At 40.4% G+C, this 19,523-nt stretch overlaps 1 protein-coding gene across 2 annotated transcripts in view; it reads right to left on the bottom strand.

Annotated features, from left to right (window-relative positions):
• Nucleotides 1-210: 210 nt before the first annotated feature.
• The window catches only part of LOC118332111 (disks large homolog 4), a gene marked incomplete at its 5' end in the record, with an annotated part of 42,434 nt that continues 23,121 nt past the window's right edge, over nucleotides 211-19,523 (bottom strand). The window contains 19 exon segments of one of the 2 annotated variants that reach the window (XM_035667264.1): nucleotides 211-3,686; nucleotides 4,622-4,713; nucleotides 4,808-4,920; nucleotides 5,296-5,468; nucleotides 5,678-5,779; nucleotides 5,894-5,941; nucleotides 6,568-6,598; nucleotides 6,687-6,729; nucleotides 6,847-7,035; nucleotides 10,038-10,152; nucleotides 10,887-10,989; nucleotides 11,105-11,261; nucleotides 11,427-11,562; nucleotides 12,121-12,265; nucleotides 13,148-13,284; nucleotides 13,450-13,619; nucleotides 15,984-16,108; nucleotides 16,264-16,314; nucleotides 17,501-17,554. In XM_035667264.1, coding sequence (XP_035523157.1) covers nucleotides 3,580-3,686; nucleotides 4,622-4,713; nucleotides 4,808-4,920; nucleotides 5,296-5,468; nucleotides 5,678-5,779; nucleotides 5,894-5,941; nucleotides 6,568-6,598; nucleotides 6,687-6,729; nucleotides 6,847-7,035; nucleotides 10,038-10,152; nucleotides 10,887-10,989; nucleotides 11,105-11,261; nucleotides 11,427-11,562; nucleotides 12,121-12,265; nucleotides 13,148-13,284; nucleotides 13,450-13,619; nucleotides 15,984-16,108; nucleotides 16,264-16,314; nucleotides 17,501-17,554 — 2,091 coding nt within the window. In that variant the 3' untranslated portion in view covers nucleotides 211-3,579. 2 annotated transcript variants of the gene reach the window in all.

Here is a 19,523-nt window from a genome sequence, read left to right as displayed (position 1 = left end):
ACAAAGTATGTGCAAATGCAGCTCAAAGGAGCTGTATAAGCCACTGACAATGGAGAATGAGTGCCCTCCGCTGGCCACACTGACGTTTTCTTGCAGCCTTCACCTGTGGAACACCAAATTATCAACACAGACAAACAACAAAAAAACAAGGCTGCCGAGTCCATTTTCAGAAAGCATTTTTAAATTAATTTTATTATTTTATAGCTAATTTACAACAAGCGCTTCACTGAACTGGAACATTTTATTTTGCTTGATATTGTCATTGTTAAATATATTTTTCTGCATCAGTTGACTTTGTTGTAACTTTGTAATCAGTCTTTTCTGTAAAAATTCATATATTTTATAAGGAATATCACACTATGATACGGATGGCTGAGAGAGATATTAAGAAATACATTGAACCCTCAAATAAAGAAATTGAAAACATACTATTCCATTCATGGATGTGTTGTCACGTGTTGCTGTTTCTGTGATTCTCTCACTGTGTAAATGTAAATGAATGTGCTGAAATCTTTGTGTGTGTGTGTGTGTGTGTGTGTGTGTGTTGCCCACTCGGAGCATGCAGATGTTGTTTCTGTGTTTGAGCAGTTTAACTGGGCTGTGGCTCTGATGGATTCTGTACTTGCAACAATTCAGCAGTGTGCACGGCTAAATCTAAAGCCACACAGCACTCCAACATCTTTATTGTATTTACAGCAATTCTGGCCGAGACCCAAAAGCTCTCTCAATGTGGAAAAAAAACAAAAACAAATACAAAAATATACAGACTTGAGATGGAACCGTTGACAGTTCTAAATAAATAGTAAACCATAAAACAAAAACAGAAATTGATACTTGTCACTCGCAGACTTCAGCTGTTCCACCTTGAGCCGAGAGAAAGTAAGTGAGCCAAAATAAACAAACAATAAATATGAATGGTCACTTCCATCAATACTTCCACCTTCACTCTTATAATTCAGAACAAATTATAAGTAAATACAAACACATGCTCATAAAACCTTGGAGTCCTTTTGCTCACCGTCCGTTTCTCACTGATACCTGTAGCATATAATGCAGTCAGTGCAAACTTTATAAATACTGTTTTAATCTTAGACACACGTAGAACCATCTTCATTGCATAACATCATAGCAGTATTGCACTACATCTTCATGTGCGTGTCTCACTCTCTCGCTCTGGCACACACACATACGCACACCACCCATTTATGTATTATACATTATAACCACCAGTGGATGTTATAAAGGATAGATATTCTCATATAGTATCATTTATATTTCATACACAACGCACGCTTTCTTGTCACCCACGCACACACAAGCAGCAAACGCACGTAGTAGGAACGCGCACACAGTCACACAGACACACACGGCTGCATTGTACATGTTGTTTCAATTCGTTTTCAACGTACACAAGAATATGTCAAATATGTCAGTTCAAAGCTCTAGTGTGAGGTCTGCTTTACATCGACTTTAACTGTTCAGTTATTTCTGTGTAGATTTTTGCTGCGTTTTACAACAATAAAATGGGAACGTGAGTAAATTCAACAACCAAACTGCAATATTACCCAAAGAAATCAATGGAATATTGTTTGGAGATGTTGATTTTTACAGACTTAGTCCCGTTAGAAATTGTCATAAAAAAGATATATATATATATATTTATATTCATATTTATATTTATATTTATATATATAGGCCATTTATTTGTTAAACATGACTTAGCTTTAATTTGTGTGGACACAAGAGGGAGAAAGAAGCAGAGAAAAAGTGGAAGAGAGAGAATAAAAGAAGACCTATTCCTCCCACACAGAGGAGTTTCCACACATGGATGTGCACATATGCGCACACACGGAGACCCACGCGCACATACACACACGCACACAAACGCACACAGACACACACACACACACGCCATGGCTTTTACTGTGGCCACTGGAAACAGTGTGTACATCTGCGGCTGAGGGATTGTTTTGGAAGAGTGATCGGTGAGTTGGTCGCCGGTGATGAAGCTAACAGCTCTGCTGTTTGTGCCTAGAGAGATAACATTCATCCTGGATTCTGACTAGCAGGTCAGAACAGCCAGTCCACCCCCCTTTCCCCTGGTAGAGGAGTGTGCTAGGTTACAGCTGAGGTTACAACTCTACGTGTGTGTGTGTGTGTGCCAGTGGATGGGTGTGAGTGTGTATGGGAATGTTTGTGTATGGGTGCGTGAGTGTGTGTGCGTAAGAGAGCAGAGGCTACACTGTAAGTCAGAGCATCTACTGCGCTCAGGACTGGCCTCTCCATATGACCATATCTCATGACCATGTCTCTCTTCTCTTCTTCCTTCATGAGACATGCTAAAAAAACCCCTCCACAATAAGGAGGTGGAGAAGGAGAACACACCCTACTTTCTCGCCTTTTTTTTTTAGTCAGATTTTTCCATTGTTTTTGTCTCCATTGTCTTTGAGGATGCATGCACAAATTCAGCATATGAGCTTTTATCATTATAATTATTTGAACTGCCTTTAAATAATGCCTCGCAATATTCAACATGGGGTGATTGAGCAAATGTCAGTCTTGGTCACTGAGGTGTTATTCTGAGTTCACCCTCAGAACCAAGAGGAGATTCACAAGAAAAAGGACTCTTTGCCAAGAAAAGACCCCCCTCAGCAGGATCTGGGCGCCCCGTTCTCAGTCTTCCCCCTTTCCTGTCCTGAAACAAGGCAGAGCTGACAGGAGGAGGAGGAGAGAAAGCCAGGAGGTGACATAAAAAGAGGGGCCAGTGTCTCTTTTGAGCAACACTGTCTGAGACAAAGGCGCGTGGAGGTGCTCAATGGGGGCGTGAGACTTGAGAGGAGGTGGGGAGGATGAGGTGGTCTTAATACTACCTCAGGGTCCATCCCTGCTGGGTCAACCTCTGCTCTCTTTCAAGCCCTGTTCAGACCTATAGTCTTGTGTCCAGATATATCCAGACTGTGTTGAGATCCTGATGACATGGACTGCAGTTCACACCTGGCATCAGAATGCATCTGAAATCTCTCAAGTAATCACTTGTGATTGGATTTCGCTTCCCGTTTGCTTTTGTGTGTTGGGAAACTGCAACTGCATCCTAACAGGAAAACTACACATTACGCACTAAGTTGTTTGGCAGCGCTAAATCAACTGCATTTAGGACATTGGCTTCCCCGGTTTTGGATGCAGTCACAGCTGTATTTGGAGCTGTCCACTTGTGGCCAAGATGCATTTTAATGCGAAGTGTGAACAGGGCCTCAATACTCTGCCTCATTAAAAGTGGAATACTGATTAAGCCTTTTCTCTCAGTCTCTTTCAGTCTTAATTACACATCACTGCGTTCACATCTGTCTCAGAGTCTCTTTTTTGGTATCGTTCTTTGCCTCGCTGTGTCACTTCCTGTGTTTGTCTCTGTCTCTGTGTTTGTCTTAGTATGCATTTGTCTCTCTGTGTCATTCTCAGTGATTGCCTAAGCACTGACTTTGCTGGAGGACAGACAGGCAGGCGAGGCTGGCTTGGCTGTGAGGGTGAAGGGTGGTGTCGGTCGGTGGTTGTGAGGAAGTGGGTGGTTGGGCGAGTGCAGCATCACAGCCTCTCCCGAGTGGGGATCCAGATGTAAGGCCCTGATTGCTCCTCGATCACTGTCTTTACTTTGTGATAGACCTCTTCAAAGCTGTCCCCTTCCACGACAGCTGCAACAGGACACAGGATGTTTGAGAGAAAACAAAGAGGGAGAAAAAAATGGCAGAGACAGTGGCAAGGAAAGAGAAAAGGGAAGCAGAAAAAGTGTAATCATTAGGGGGTGGGGAGGAAGACAGAGACAGAGGACAGAGGACAGAGGAAAGGATGGAATAATTAATTATGAATACAATTTTATGATCTTCGCACATGGTCAACATTTTGTGAAATCACAATTTTAATTTCCATTACGTATTTCTACAAAGTCTCACCCATATTTATTCAGTTTCACGCATTTTTTTTTCAGTGGTTGATGAAATGTCACATATGACAGCTGTTCCAGATTTGTTATAAATTGTAGACAGCACAGGATTTGTGAGGAAACCTAAAATTCATACTTTGCTGACCGCTGTGATTTGCCCCAAATGTGTCCCTTAAATGTTAAAATGCCCCAAGTCCTCCCAGAAGGCACTCATTTTCTTATCTAACTCATTCAGCTCTGGCAGCAATACAGAAAAGTGAAGTTCATCTTTGTGGGAGGAGGCCTTGTTTTATCATCGGCATTTGTTGGCATGCACCAATAAAAAAGAGAAAAAAGCGATAAAGTTAAATGCACATCTTCATCACCCTCTGAAGTGTGCTCATGAGCACCAGCAATGAACCGAAAATAGGGACAATCTGTTGTATCTAAAATCTTTGTAATCATAAAATGGAGGATTTTTATGATCTACACTCCACACGAAATAGATTATGAAAAGGCACGCAGTGGAGTGCAAATTCAGGTGTATTAGCTCACGTTTACAATCTGGTGCTGCAATAATCCAAACCCACAATAAGTATATGGGGTGTGTAGACACTACAGGGTACCAGTTTGCTACTTAGAAATCCCATGCTTTGTGTGTTAACTTGTGCAAATGTCATTTCTGTGTGTTTGTGTCACATCTCTTACCTGAGAAACACTCTAGGAAGTCTTGTTCTAGCTTGAGGGCTCGGTCCATTCCTTTCCTGGCCTGCTCCTCTGTCAGGCGAGTGTTGATCTCACTGTTAACATTATACACAAATTCTTTACTATAACACACATTACCAAGACGTGCCAAAGATTTAAAAATGTACGAAAAACTTCTGCAGTACGTACAGGACATTCTCCAGTGACTTGGGCCGGACAAAGATGGCGATGGGATGAAGCTGAGCTGCTTGTAGTCTGCGCACAGCATTGGCCGATACATCCAGGATGCAGTGTTTCCCCTGCTACTTGTGCGCACAAGCAGGGAAAGAAACAATATGGATTAATAAACACAAACTGTTCATTCTAGTAACGACTTTGAGTAAATTGCCAGTTAAGCAAATGACGCTTATTGAGGCTTATTTCTTCTCTTTTCTCTAATGGAGTATGACTTTTATGAAACATTCTGAACACATTATTGAAATTAAAAGTAATTTCTATCACAAATTCATCCTAATTAAATAATATTCTTGTGCCTGAACTTATAATTCTAGTACAAATAATTAGTTAGTAATAAGAGGATGATATAATTAAGCCAGTTACTAAAAAGGGTTTAAAAAACACATGAACCCAAGGATTTTATTTCCATTAACTTCCTGGTACAACTTGTTGCTGCGCACCTGCTCAGCCACCTCGCGGACACTCTGGACACTGGTGCCATACAGGTGACTGTTGTACTGGCCCGCCTCGATGAACCGATGGCTCTGGATGTCCTTCTCCATTTGTTCCCGTGACGACACAAAGTGATAATCCCGCCCGTCTACCTCATACTCCCTCTTGGGCCGTGTGGTGTCTGTCAGACGAAGAACAAAACAATAAAAGTAGCACATACACTCACAACGCTTTGAATCTCTTTAATATCTTTCATTTGAATCAATGACTTCTCTGGAAGGGATGTATTATGCAGACATCACTCTAAAATGGCTGCAGGTGGCAGCAGTGACACCAAATAAAAAGCCAGGCAATGGATCAGGCTCCGTGACTGACAGCATAATTACTTACGTGGGACACAAGATCCAAACTTATCAGGGAACTCAGACAACAGGTCATCATTTATTCTGTCTTTCACAGGACCCAGAATGATGATGGGCCTCGCATAATGAACTTATAAGTAAGAGAAAGAGAGAGGAAAGAGATTAGGAGCTTTCAGAAAATGGAAATAAAAACAAATATTTCATTTAGTATAAAAGCCTTAAATAAATGCCTTTATGATCTTACCTTCCACTTGGGTGACTGTCTCATAACTGTGTGTGGTTTTATCTCTCCCTGGTGACAGAACACAGAAGCATTCAGCCAAATTTCTTTTTACAATTATAAATGACATTTAGGTTTATGGTTCTGCATTTGTGTGTACTGAATGTGATATACTTTTAAATGTCGCAGCTAATACATCACATGTTGTTATTGACAACAACACGTGACTTTGTTAGAGGTGAGGTGTGCTTTGAAGTACAGTCGGGAAAGAAAGTGTGAATGAAGACCGCTTGTGTCTATATTTGGCAGTCTGTGTAATGTCGGCAAATTGGCAGTGAGGCAAGTGGCGATGACAGCAATGCCAAAGAGTATGGTAAAGGGACCGCTCTGTGGCTCCAGTTATTGGCAGTTAACACATTTGCAGGATGCACTGCTACTTGCACCTTTTGTTGAGCTATTAATCTTCATCGATACACAAACTAGGATGCTGTGTCTGTTTTTCTATTTATAAACATGTATATTAGGTGTATGTTAATAAAACATTAAGATAATGTTTGTGCATGTGTCATAGAATCGTGTTCCTATGTTGCTGTGTCCTGCCCATTACTGCAGTGTTAACTGTAATCAGCTAAAGTCAGTTACATGTGTAAACGGTAGCTCATACTGGCAATATTTCATTTATGCTTCACTGTAATTACCTTGAGTGCTCAAGCTGTCTCGACCATGGTCCTGCAACAGAAACCAGAGCAGAGATTTACGCACTGGGAAACAAACTGAGAGAACCAGTCTCTCAAAGAGCTCTGGCGAATTAACTTACCCTCTCTTTGGTGTTACCACGAGACCACTCTTTTCTCTCCACCCTGCAGAGGAAAGCATGTATTTTTAGTCCCACACAGAATAGGAAGGTTAACTCAAAGTGTAAAGTAATTGTTGAAACATAATAAAAGATGATAATAATCTTTCCCAGGCTCACTCACAGTGTGTCTGACCTGTGCTTGCTGGGGATGAAGCCGACCTCCTCAGCCTCATTCTGGGGGCTGACCTTACGGGCCTGCCACCACTCCTCGTCTCCACAGTCCAACACATGCAGCACATCCCCAAACTTGAAGCCCAATGCCTGACTGAGGAAGCCACAGTCCGCAGTCTTGTCATAGTCAAAAAGGGCCCTGAGTGATCAAAGACTTCAAATCAGCCATTTAATAAAACGTATTTTAAATTCCATTTACCAATATAATGAAGTCTTCTTACATTTTTTGTAAGTATCCTCATAATCACAAAAAATTGGAAAGAAAACTGAAAACTTTACATACTCTATACAGAGTATATTGTAGCTTTTTAGATTGAATTGCTTCTTTAAATGTACGTTACTTAAAAATAAAAAATACAAGAATCCATTTTGTTCAAGCAGACACAGGAATGGAAAATTATGGATGTCCGTCAAACAGCAGAGTTGTAACCTCAAATAGAAATTTCAAGGTGTAAACAAATTTCTGTGTAAATTATAATAAAGTTGCAACCAGACAGGGGGAATGTGGCTGGTCACGATTTTATAAGAATAGTCTACATAATTATTTATCTGACAAACGGGAGTATAACCTCCAGGAACATGTTTTTTTGTTTTAAAAGATGCATGATGAAACCCTATGTGACTAACATATATCACCAGTGGCAGCACTGAGCACTGAGTCTATGCAGGACTGCAGTTGCTGAGCGAGGAAGAAAGTCTGCACCATCTTAGATTTATACATGTTTTGCGTCATGATTGTCCCCATAGGGGACAAACAAATACAGTTTCAAAGGGCTTTAATCAAATACTTAAATGAAACAGGTCTAATATTCAGAATATAATTCCAATATAGTAATGATTTTACACACTCCGATATAGTAGGTGGCGGCATACACCTTTACCGTTGGTTTGTTAATTGATACCGCTGATACTGGCGTGAATTCTGCTGAACTGTTGCTGAGAAGTTCTCTTACCTTCTAAATATGTAATTATACACATATATATATTTATACCATGGTCTGGGGAAATACTCTAATTCTGATTGGCTGCAGGGTGTCCATTAATCCCTGATATTTATGGACACCTACTAAGTAGTTCCAGTCAAATTGTCTGTTCACTGGTTCTAAATGAATGCGCTAGCTGGCGTATCAGCCTGGGAACGCAGTCAAAAGCCCTCTGTTTACAATTTATTTCCAACACTGCAACAAACTAACATCAGACGCTGCGCGTCGTCCATTAATTCCTGATTATGGACACCTTGTCCGGCATTATCCCTTACTTATTTCCTGTCTCCGTCTGATAAGCAAGTCTTCGTTAAGCACTGAATAATTTATTAAAACAACCGCAAACAACACTTTGTAGCCGCAAAGCTACCGTTTTCTGGGAAATAAACAAAAATAAGACGGAAGAGGCAGGTTGAACGGCAGCAACTCCATGGAGATGGCGGGAGTTTTGGAGGGAAAAACTAGTATAATAAAATGTCAAGGAAAGCTAACCAATAGCAGGATTACAGTAGCATATTTCTTCACACTCTAAGATACGGGGAGGCATTATGTCCGAGCTTTTATTGCTGAGTGTCAGTCGACGGATTTTGTATCCTGAGACACCCAGGACGGATATCATGCCCCAGGACGGACTGTCTTCATGGTCCTGTCCCTGCTGACTGTGAGCTACACCTGGACCAGGACAAGTTACAGCTAAAGGTGAGTCCCATATTCCTTTCCTTTTTGCAGTGTGATATGGTTTGGTGATTGGATATTTGCTCAATGTGGCAGGGTTGTCTGTTTTAACTGGCTGCACAGATTGTTATTAGTTATTATAGGCATAATTTCTGTTATACATTCATGTGTTTATTTTCAGAAACTTGAGTTGCTGTCACACTGGTTGGTGTAGTGATTACTCTGACAGTACATGAGTGGGACTGTTCAGTCTATATCACTGTATTGACACAACTTTGCACAATATGCTTGGGATGATCACTGCAGTCTCATCTTAGCCTTTTGGCCTTATTGTGTAACTGAACTGTTATTGTGAACTTCAGCATTTTATTTAGTTTCCATCTTAAGTGTGAATCATAGTAAACCCAGTGTTTTACTAGTATTTGTGATAAACCTAGTATGTGCATGGATGTCCTGAATCTGCTAGTACAGCCACAGTGAGTTGTACTGTCTGTGGTACATAGTGTCTTTGTTGGACTGTATAGCCTACAGTTTAGCTCTGAAAGAGGCTTAGCATATTATGTAATTGTATGTTATTTATTCCTTTACAGTTTGTACCTTTTATTGTACGCCGTCTGTGATTCATAAATACATCTTCAATCACTCTCTGTCTCTCTGTAGATGTTTCAGAAAATCTCCTTTATTAAAAGTTTTAAGCCATGAACCAGCATAAACTACGACATGAATCTTGACCTTATTAGTTAGTTATTAGTGTATAAAACCGTACTTGTGCAGCTAGGGATTGTCTGCAGTGCAGTACTGCTCCAGTGATTCAGGCATAAACAAACAGTAGTTTCTTAAAAAAAACTAATTGGCTTTTCCATGAGGCTTCTAAATGAGTGTATACCATTGCTTTAATGATCTTGTATTGCAAGGGTTATTCTACTTGTACAGTTAATCATTTCTTTGCTATTAAACAACTTCCCTCTTCCCTATCCCTTCCATTCTCTCTTCACTAAATCATATTCTCATTTACAAAACCCAAGATTTCAGATCTACAAAAGGTTTGCGTTTAATTCATTTTAAAAACAAATGGCCCCAACAGCACTTCAGTGAATGACTGGCTTTGCTCAAATGATGACTAAATTGACCACGGTTGTATGCAGAGCAGTTCAGTAATGTCACACATATAATAATAGGAATGTCTGGTCCCACAATGGCTGCGTCCATCATTAGCTAACTAACGTCAGATTACTGATACCTTAAACAAAGCATAGCACTAACATTTGTTTTGGCTGCATTTAATTAAACTCCGGCCTACGTATTTTAAATTCTTTGAAATAGCCAAACAGCAAGGGTAGAGACGTAATCGCAATTACTGTTGGCCAGAAGCTGTGGACCTCTGCTATATAGGCTACACTGACCTAAAAGCCTCCTCTTGAAACCACTGTTGGATCTGTGTCATACTGTGCCAGTGTTACTATTTCTGCTTTATGTGTGAGACCTGATGTAGAAGCCTCTCTTTGGGTTGCTCCTTAGCGTTGTGGTCCCAGAGCCCATGCTGCTGTTCATCAGCTGTTCCCTCAAGTCATGGATTTTAGCCTCAAAACGGCTGTACTCTGAAACAGAGAAATACAAACGCGTAAAGATATGTTGGTCTACGCTCAGATGCATATTGTAGGTAATAGTTTCGCACCTATCTAACTTTTCCTCTCCTAAAACCAATTTGAATACCTAAACTAAGAGTACTAATGTCATACCTGTTTTACCAAATTTAAAATCTGTATACCCCGTTTTCTGTAAGGTTACGTGAGGCAAGGGATGTTTATGGCACTAAAACGTCAGCTGCCATACCAATGAGTGAATAAAACTGATCATAGAATTCATTACTAACGAGTTGCTTGTGTCTTTGCCCTTATTTCCCCCTTATTTTATTGAAATACTCAATAAACAAACAAATGACAAATTAAAACCACTATTCAAATGAAGTAGATTTGCAGTTGATTTGAATTTGCAGAACTGAATACCGCTATCTAGAGCCAGTGTTTGATTTGTCCGTTCAGGGCTACCGTAGAAACATGGCGTTTCAACATGCTGACTTCAAAGGAAGTTCCTGCTCCCTCTCTCTCTAGATTAAAAAAAGCTCATTTTGTGGTAATGAAACACAACAGTTGTTATTTTCAGGTGATTATACACTCATATACTTCATTTTTGCCAATACAGTCGATCCATCCTAAATGTTACACACTGGACCTTTAAGACACCTGACTAGAGCAAATGACTTGAAACTTTGTATAATATTAGAAATGAGAAATCTCCGTTTGAAGGCTTGTTGTGTAGGTTGCGGCTTTACCATCGGGTCTGTACTGAGCGATGATGGTCACTGTCTGGCCAGCATTCTTCAATGCCGCAGCTGCCTGTTCGTGTGTGGCCATACGCAGATCCACGCCGTTCACCTGACGCACACACAGGATGTCTGTTAACCACTACCACTGTAGAAAATCACTTAGTGCCACTGGAGAATGCATTAATGTGTGTGTGACAATTTTATGAAGATAAAAGTCTCTTTACGCTGAGGATCTGATCGCCCTTGTGCAGCTCTCCGCTGAGGTCAGCTGGCCCCCCTGCCAAGATGAAAGAGATAAAGATTCCCTCTCCGTCCTCTCCTCCAACGATGTTGAATCCCAGACCCGTGGAGCCTCGGTGGATCAAAACTCTGCGAGGCTCCCTGGAAAAGAGATGGAGGAGATAGGAAAGCCAACAGTGACGTTATCAATAATACTACGCACAACACAAACTGTAAAACTAACACCACTAATCCCACTTCTACTACTGCTAACTATAAATCAGTATACAGTGCATGGAAATGTTCAGCTGAAGGAGCATTGCTCACCTGGGGATGTCATCATCTCCCATCATGCCATGCAGAACGGGAGAAAACCGACTAGGTGAGGTGGGAGTGAGGGCTTGTGGGTAATCTGACCCAAGGTAGTTGGGGTGGCTGAGTTCAGTATCCATATGGGAATATGCTGTAAAAATACACACAAAACCAAAAGAGGTATAATATTGCAGGTGTTGTACGAAGATATCTTAACGCAGCTCAAACCTCTGAACGTTGGATTTTCCACCAACTAAATGCACCTGTGGAATGTGATATTTTCTGCTCTGTAATAATCACGAGTTCTCCGTAATAATCTCATGAAAGCCTGTTGCAAAAATGGCATTTTTAGTTAGTTATGTTTTCGTTAGAAGGGCAGACTTTCATCAAGAGGGGGATTCAGGTCAAGGGATTTCTTTCTGCGTTTTTGCGTGGAGAAAAAAACACAGAATCTGTAGACCTCAGCTTTGAGTTTTCACAGAACTCCCACAGTCATCTCTAGCGATTCAGAAAGAAATGCTATTCCCTTGACACTATTCCTTCTGCTGACCTCTGCTTAAGTCTGGAGAAAAAAATCTAATCTTTGCACATTCTTGTAAATACATCTACTTAAAGCCAAGACATTCGGTGTGATATTAGCTAGCCACACATGGCACAACTCAGGTCAAATCAACACACAGTGCAGAGTGTGACACAGAGAGGGGCTTACTGCTGGTGAGGTCTGGCGGGTTGTAGGAGTTGGTCAGGAACAGGTTGTTGGGCTTGGCCACCCTGAGGTACACCACCTCGGCTGTGTTCTTCAGAGCCCCTACCGCATCCTCATGCATCACGTCCTCCAGACACACAGTGTTCACCTGGTTGTTCACAACAAGCAGGGAACGCAATTCAGAATCACCCACTACAGACTACAGGGCTCAGTGTGAAAGGGAGCTGCTAGTTTTATGCTAGATTAATGAGCTTTAACTGATTTATCAAGGCACATACCTCGATTTAAATCATGCAGAAGGTAAAACTGACTGCTAAATATATAATAAATGTATTCCTTACTCTAGAAGTTGTAAGAGACATTGCTTTGCATTAATTAGGTTCGATAGATACATCATCAATCAGTTTTATTTATTACTGTAAAAAAAATAATAATATTGAGGTGGTTGTTTTTACAGTAAAAATTAGCTAAGCTAGCCCTTAAAGGTAATATGCAAATTCACACCCATAACTAGGGCTGTGTGTCAAGAAGACTACAAAAAGAACATTATTACTCATGGCTTAATATAGCCATAGATGGTAAATGTATTTTTGAACAGCTTCATAATCAGCAGAAGCCTGCTGTCATATCCCATTTAGAGGTAAAGCATTTGCTCAGACACCATTTAGTAGAAACCAAGCACCATTTTGAGGTTGCTGGTGTTGAGCTTGCCATCAGCTGCTATGTTGCAGTCTTTTTGTTCTCCAGCAGATGGCAGTAGTGCTACTTGAGACTTGTTGTGGCAATACTACAGTTTAACGTTTATCCCATCCTACACATCTATTAACATATTAATGAAAGTCATTTCAGGCCTCGAAAATTACAGCTGTAATTTATCTTGGCACTTGATACATGAATGCTGCTATATACATTAATGTGTGAGTGTGTGCATATCTGTGTTTAAAGGTGAGAGTCTGAGGCTATCAGTGACGTGTATTTGCGTGCTCATATATATTTGCATGCTGCTAGTTATTACACAAGAGTGACCAACCGCTAAGATCTTGTCCCCAATCTGCAGGCGGCCATCTTTATGAGCCGCCCCGCCTTCAATGATCTTGGTGACATAGATACTGTTATCTCCTGGTATGTGCTGGTTTCCCACCCCTCCAGCAATGCTGAAACCTAATCCTGAGAAAAGGGAGTGATGAGAGAGGCAGAGAATGAGCAGAGGAGGTATGGGTTAACACAGAGCAGATTTGCTAAATCCAGAGGGCACAGCTTAGCTGGGTTTAAAGGATCCTTAAGCCCACACAAAAGCGTTGATGCTGTACACCGGTCCACACTTGCACATACCTTTAGGTCCTTTGATGAGTTTGATTTCAGTGACTTTCTCCGCTGCTGGTTTTCTGCGGAGAACATAGAGGCGGACGATAGCACCGGCTTCCTTAAGAGCCTCCACAGCTTGGCTGTGTGTCACCTCCCTCACATCAACATCATTCACAAATAAGATGCAGTCGTTCACACTAAGAAACAGAGAGAGAGACAGTGGGAGGGAGACAGAACATAAAGCATGAGCTTTTGTTTTGGTGAGGAAATCAGGTGTAATCTCCCACCGGAAGAGGTCAAACTCCAACTACAGCTGTATCAGGGATCCAGTTTCACCACAGACATCTGGGGCAGCTCCCTTTGGGTTAACCGGTCTTAAAAAATGATGAGGAGTTGACATGTAAAGTGCAAGTGACAGCCTGTGTGCAGAAGAGAAGCTGATTTTCAAGCAAGAAGATTTGGATGAAATAGCTATTTTCAGACATACACGTTATTCCTCCAAGGGCCTTAAAAACTGTACTTATCACTATTCCATTCATGTGTTTAAAATTGATTTTTACGGCCATGAAAATTAAAGTGTGTAAAATTGTGTAAGGCTTCAATAATTCTTGAGGGCTGCAAGAGGTTTAATAAATGAAGCTTAGCAAATCTCTCTCTCCCTCTTCCTTTTCCCGCTTCCAGCTCAATCAGCTGCCTGAGGGCGTTCACTCTTTCAGCTAAACCAATCCAATGCTGCCACCACCTTAGTGAGCCAGTCATCTCGTTGCTTAAACTGTTTCTTTCTCTGCTGCTGTCAGCTGTCACTTCAGTGTCAGTCCAGTTCCACATCACATTCATCCAGATTTTCATCCATTGCTCTTCACCCCTCCACCACCACCACCGGTACCTAGACTCCACCATGGGGATGTTCCTGTACAGCTCATGATGATGACGTCTCGATTGAGTCTCATCACATATTTCTTCAGCTTTTCCTATTGTGCACAGAACATGTATTGAACTACTCTTAAATCTCTCTTTCAATGAAGTCTCTCCTGATTAGACTGAAATACATCACTGCAGCCAACTCAAAAGGGAACCAGTGGCTTCTGACATCTTCGTACAAAGAATTTTATTGTCTGAGCTGCATATTGTTTGTAAGGCATTATTATATCTTTTTTGCATGCAGAGAGGAGCACATTTTTTTATTGTACACTAACACATTTTTTTAATGCCACGTGCAAACTGTTTTTACTATAGAATATCCTTTCATGTTCTTTGTAGCGGAGGAATTTACACACAACTTTATAAAGCTAGAAGAACAATGTTTATACATGAAATGTTCCAAATCAGCACTACACGACTACACTTTCATAAACCTCACAGAGCTTTTTATTCAGATTTGAATTTTCCTTCAAATAAATCATAGGGGCCACTGAGTCATTCAGGAATTACCCAGACAGAATGTTTTTGTGTTTGAATCATCAAATAAAGCTGCAAAGCATCTGAAAGCAACATGAATTCTTCATTCAAAAATTGCAGGTTTTGTAAGGTTTTTCAATGAATTACATTTTTTAGATACTAGGAGTAGTAAGGTTCATTGTATTCTCAATATATTTAAAATATGTTGCTCATAGCAGACAACAATAAAAGAAACTGCTTTCAGTGAAATATAAGCGTTCTCTCCAGGCTTGCTTTAAACTCTGAAGTCATTCCAGATGGACGTTTATAGGTCAACTGTAAAGAGGAGGACGTGGAGGATGCCTCTGTGCATGGCTTATTTATTGCAGCGTAATCGTGAAAATGGCACATAAAGTGCAGTTTTTTTTATTCAGAAAGGCAAACTCCGCACTTATGAAGTGGGAAAACAAATGTGGTATTATTACATATTCTTTCAATGGGCTTTAATTTAAGGTGCCATTTGCCACAGTTTATTGATGAAGAATGCAGTATTTTCATCTAAAATAGATAGATAACAACAGCTACTGCTGTTAGCTGCCACAGATTTTATTCTTTTAATGGTTTAATACTTAGAATGAGATCATGAGAAAGTTATTGATGCTAAAGCTGACGACAAAACATTACAAATCTTACCTTCCGATTTCATATTATTTTCCTATAGGACCTCTTTTGACATATATAAATCTGTACAAGATTCTTTTGAACCTTGTGACAAAGGAGCAACAACACTACAACAAATATGTCTTTTACTTATTTTAGGCCACATTTGATACAAAATACAGACAGTAAAAGTCAATACAATTGTTAAAAGACCAATAAAGTTAGTATAGGATGTTGGGTTGAGGCATTCAGATCTTAAATTAAACAGGCAGGTCTATAGTTCTGTGGTACTGGTAATACTTTGTACTTAAAATGAAGAGGTGGTGTTTTTTTTACCTAGACTTTTGCGTGTGTTTGCTGGTAAAAAAAACGTACTAGTTGTCTGAATCAGTGAATTCAAAAGAAAATGTGGGCCTGTAGAGCAGCATTTCAGAGTAGTTGTCTACCCGGGAGCTTTTGATTTGTGGAATGCATGCATGCAGGTCAGCTTTGTGTTCATAGTAGCTTTGTGTGTGTGGTTTTACCTCAGCCGTCCATCCTGAGCCGCAGCTCCTCCAGGTATGATTTTGGTGATGAAGATGCTGGGGTCGTCGCCCACATGCGGGTTGTCTGTTCCTCCTGCTATGCTGAAGCCAAGGCCTGAGTTACCCTGCAGTAACAAATACAAACAAAAACACATTATGATTCACATCAGGGCCATTTGTCTGTGGCTTTAGAGAGCGTAGATAATTAATATGGTAGAACTGCACAGGAGTAAATATGTAAATGTATAAAATCAAGTTTAAAAGATTTTCTCAGACTCACTCTCTCCAGTGTGATCTCCTCATACTCGATTTCACCTTCTGTCCCATTCACCTGTCAGAAAGGGATGTTGGTTTTACACAGTGTCATTCAGAGAAACATTTTTTACAGTTATTTTGAACAATTACACAATTATTAAAAGAACAGTGTGTAGGATCTAGTGGCATCTAGTGGTGTAGTGTGCAACTCTCTCGCTTCACTCTCCACTTCCAAGCATGAACGGAGAAATAACGGTGGCTGCGAAACTCGCAAAAAAACAGGAATGGCCTTATCTATGAACAGACTTTATAAACATGGTGGTTCAACATGGCGACCTCCACTGAATGCTACCTGTGACGTCTGTAGATATAAAAGACTCATTCTAAGGTAACAAAATATAATGATTATACACTAATGATATTTCATTTCTGCCAATAGATCCTCTTAAATGTTACACATAGGACCTTTAACTGTTTAAGTATAAAGAAAAAATATATATATAAATCCAAAAATCAGCTAATGTTGATTCAGTGTTTGCCTTCTGGGCTTGCTCACCATGCAGTATGTTACAATTCATAAACTGACTCAGAAATCCTGGATGGGGGATCTCCCATCAGCTCCTGAACGCAGCATCATCATCACCATCTAATGATAGCATCCTTTAAACAGAAGTTCTGTCCACTAAATTTGATCCAAAATGGTTTAGCTCTTCTTTGACAAATTGTATGTGTGGACCAGTGCGGTACCCGGTTTATTACAACGCCATTCTTTTAGCCTAATTCACCTTGTGGCTACATATCAGCTTTACCTCTGCAATTAAGCAAGTCCCAGAGGAAGAGAGAATTTAGAGAACTTCCCACTTCATTGTTTTGGTGGTGACCTAGAAAACAGTTTAGTGCTGTAGTGGTGCAAAAATACTGGTCTGATGTGGGAGGCTTTTCTCTGAGCCTCATTCTCTAAGTCCTTATAATTCATGACAATATGTTCAAGGTAGTCTACTGTTTTCATTTTAGAAATGGCATCATTAAAGAAATTTGAATCGAATGAAATATTTTATTTATTATTTCTGTTCTGTCAAATGTATATCAAAAAGGGAAACCTAATTTTAATTAAGAAGCAGTAAAATTAATTACTGTTATCATTCAGGTTAATACAATGAGCAAAGATCTACCTGTATGTTGGGGAAAAGAATTTTACTGATAAAACAGACTGAATATGAACGTAATAATACAATAAATGGAAGATTAGACATAATCCTTACATATGGGGAGCCATCGAGTGTGTCAGTGTTCACCACCACTGGAGGAGTATTTCCCTGCAGGCAGAGAGAGAAGGAACATTATTAAGAAATAATAGCAGAAACTCAAAGATGAGGCAGCTCTTGGATGAGTTCTCAGTATATCCCTGAAACCTACGGTCACAGCCAAGACTGATGGCCATTTTAGCTCTGTGATAACACTATTCTCATTCTGCTATGGTTGTCACTTTGCTAAAGGATTGAGAGCACTGCTTCAGAGCCATGTGTTATTATTATCCACCCCTGATGGACACAGAAATAATTCATGCTAGCCTCCATGGTTTTCCAAACTCATGGTTATTTGGTCTGTCTTTGGTGTAGTTGCTGGTTGAATTACAGAATAGTGTGTATCACTGGTACTGTGAATGGCTATCTAGTAACTACTGTGGACATGAGCATCTGCCTCCTGCACACCAGTTTGAAAACAAACCTCTCAGTGATTCATGTGCATCCGCAATGTGACAGCACATGGTGGCAATCTCCCAGCACAATGGGAGGACGATGAAGAAACAGTTACTTGGTAACAAGTTAAGTGACAGACAGCACAGTTAGTCTGATTATCATCAAGGAGTAGAAAGTCAGCTCGCTCGGCGGTAAGTTATTCTTATCAAAAGTTTGCCCAAAAAATATACTGCATCCATGATGGTTTGTGCCAAGTGTAAAGCAACATATCGGTGAGTTATTCATCCAGAACAAAGTGATACAGAAAGACTAGAACAGACAGCAAGTCAGTGAGAGGACAGGCTTTTTGGCATTGATATGCTTTGGGTTCACCTGCCGGGACTTTTCTCTGTCAGTGCATCTAAAGTGTGACAGTTGACTTCTACACACTATTGTTATTCCTATCCTTTTATTCCAAATACATTCTCATTCTTTTGTGCTTCTTTCAAGGATTCACTCTCATCATCAATGTGTGTCTGATGTTGGAAGATGTAAATACACCATTATGTACTGTACTCTTCAGAGAGCACAGTCTGACTCGCTGTCTAAATGCATGCATTTATTTCTGTCATTGTTCTGTACCACGCTGATTACCATGGGAAAGACCCTGCGCATCTAAAGTGCTTACAAAGCAGCAAACAGCAGCATAAAACCTGCCTGCTGACCTTCACAGACCTGGCAGCTCTGACACACATAATAACTACACAGCCTAACATCACACATTTTCTCAGCTTTTAAGAAAAACCCATCCTTACCCAGTGATCTTTATGTGATAGAATAGGCGGTTATTTTTTCACTCAAGTTGTCATGGGAACTCATGGAAGAAACCCTTACTGTTTTTGCATAGATTATATATAGTCTATATGTTCATGGGTACACCTAGATAAAACTATTGGGGGATAATACAACAGTCCTGCAACAAATCCAACCTTCATGAATATTATAATGTTTGAGAGAGGAGGAGACTGTATGGACACTGTAGTTTGTGCTGCTGTTGAGCTGTATTGCATTATACTGACAGATGTTTCCATTATTTTGTCATATATATCAGTAAGCACAGGCTAAATAGCATAAACACCTTCATCATGTTCTGCTATAAACCTCATTCTTTACACAACACCACCATCCTCTGCTGCAAGCCCCTTCCAGCCCCTCTCATTATTAATCAAGTTGAATGTTACTAATTATAGCTTCCATTATAAAGAGAAAATACTGATCCACATGAGGCAAAGACATAACACTCTGCCCCAGCTCTCCAGAAAATGCCAGAGCTTGGCTTTAACTGCACACTGTTCGATTATAACAGCGCCTGTGCAGAGCTTCACCATGTAGCTGTGTCCAACGGGCCGTGCTGCTGAACATTACATCAAATTCATCCTTATCTAGAGACAGAAATAATGAGTATAGCCAGCAGAAATCTAAGCCCAGTGCAGGCAGTTTCCCTGCAGGGATTTTGACATAGCCCTCTCTCCCTCGCTCTGCACTGTCAAGTCTTTCGACGTCAGGGTTGTTACATTGTTTGGCTGCACCTGCCCACCTACATTTT

Source organism: Morone saxatilis, unplaced genomic scaffold (assembly GCF_004916995.1).
Source record: "Morone saxatilis isolate NCDOM2014 unplaced genomic scaffold, NCSU_SB_2.0 Contig20, whole genome shotgun sequence".
Taxonomy (NCBI): Eukaryota; Metazoa; Chordata; class Actinopteri; family Moronidae; genus Morone; species Morone saxatilis.
Note: the sequence above shows the minus strand (reverse complement) of the source record. Positions and strands in the feature narration are given on the sequence as shown.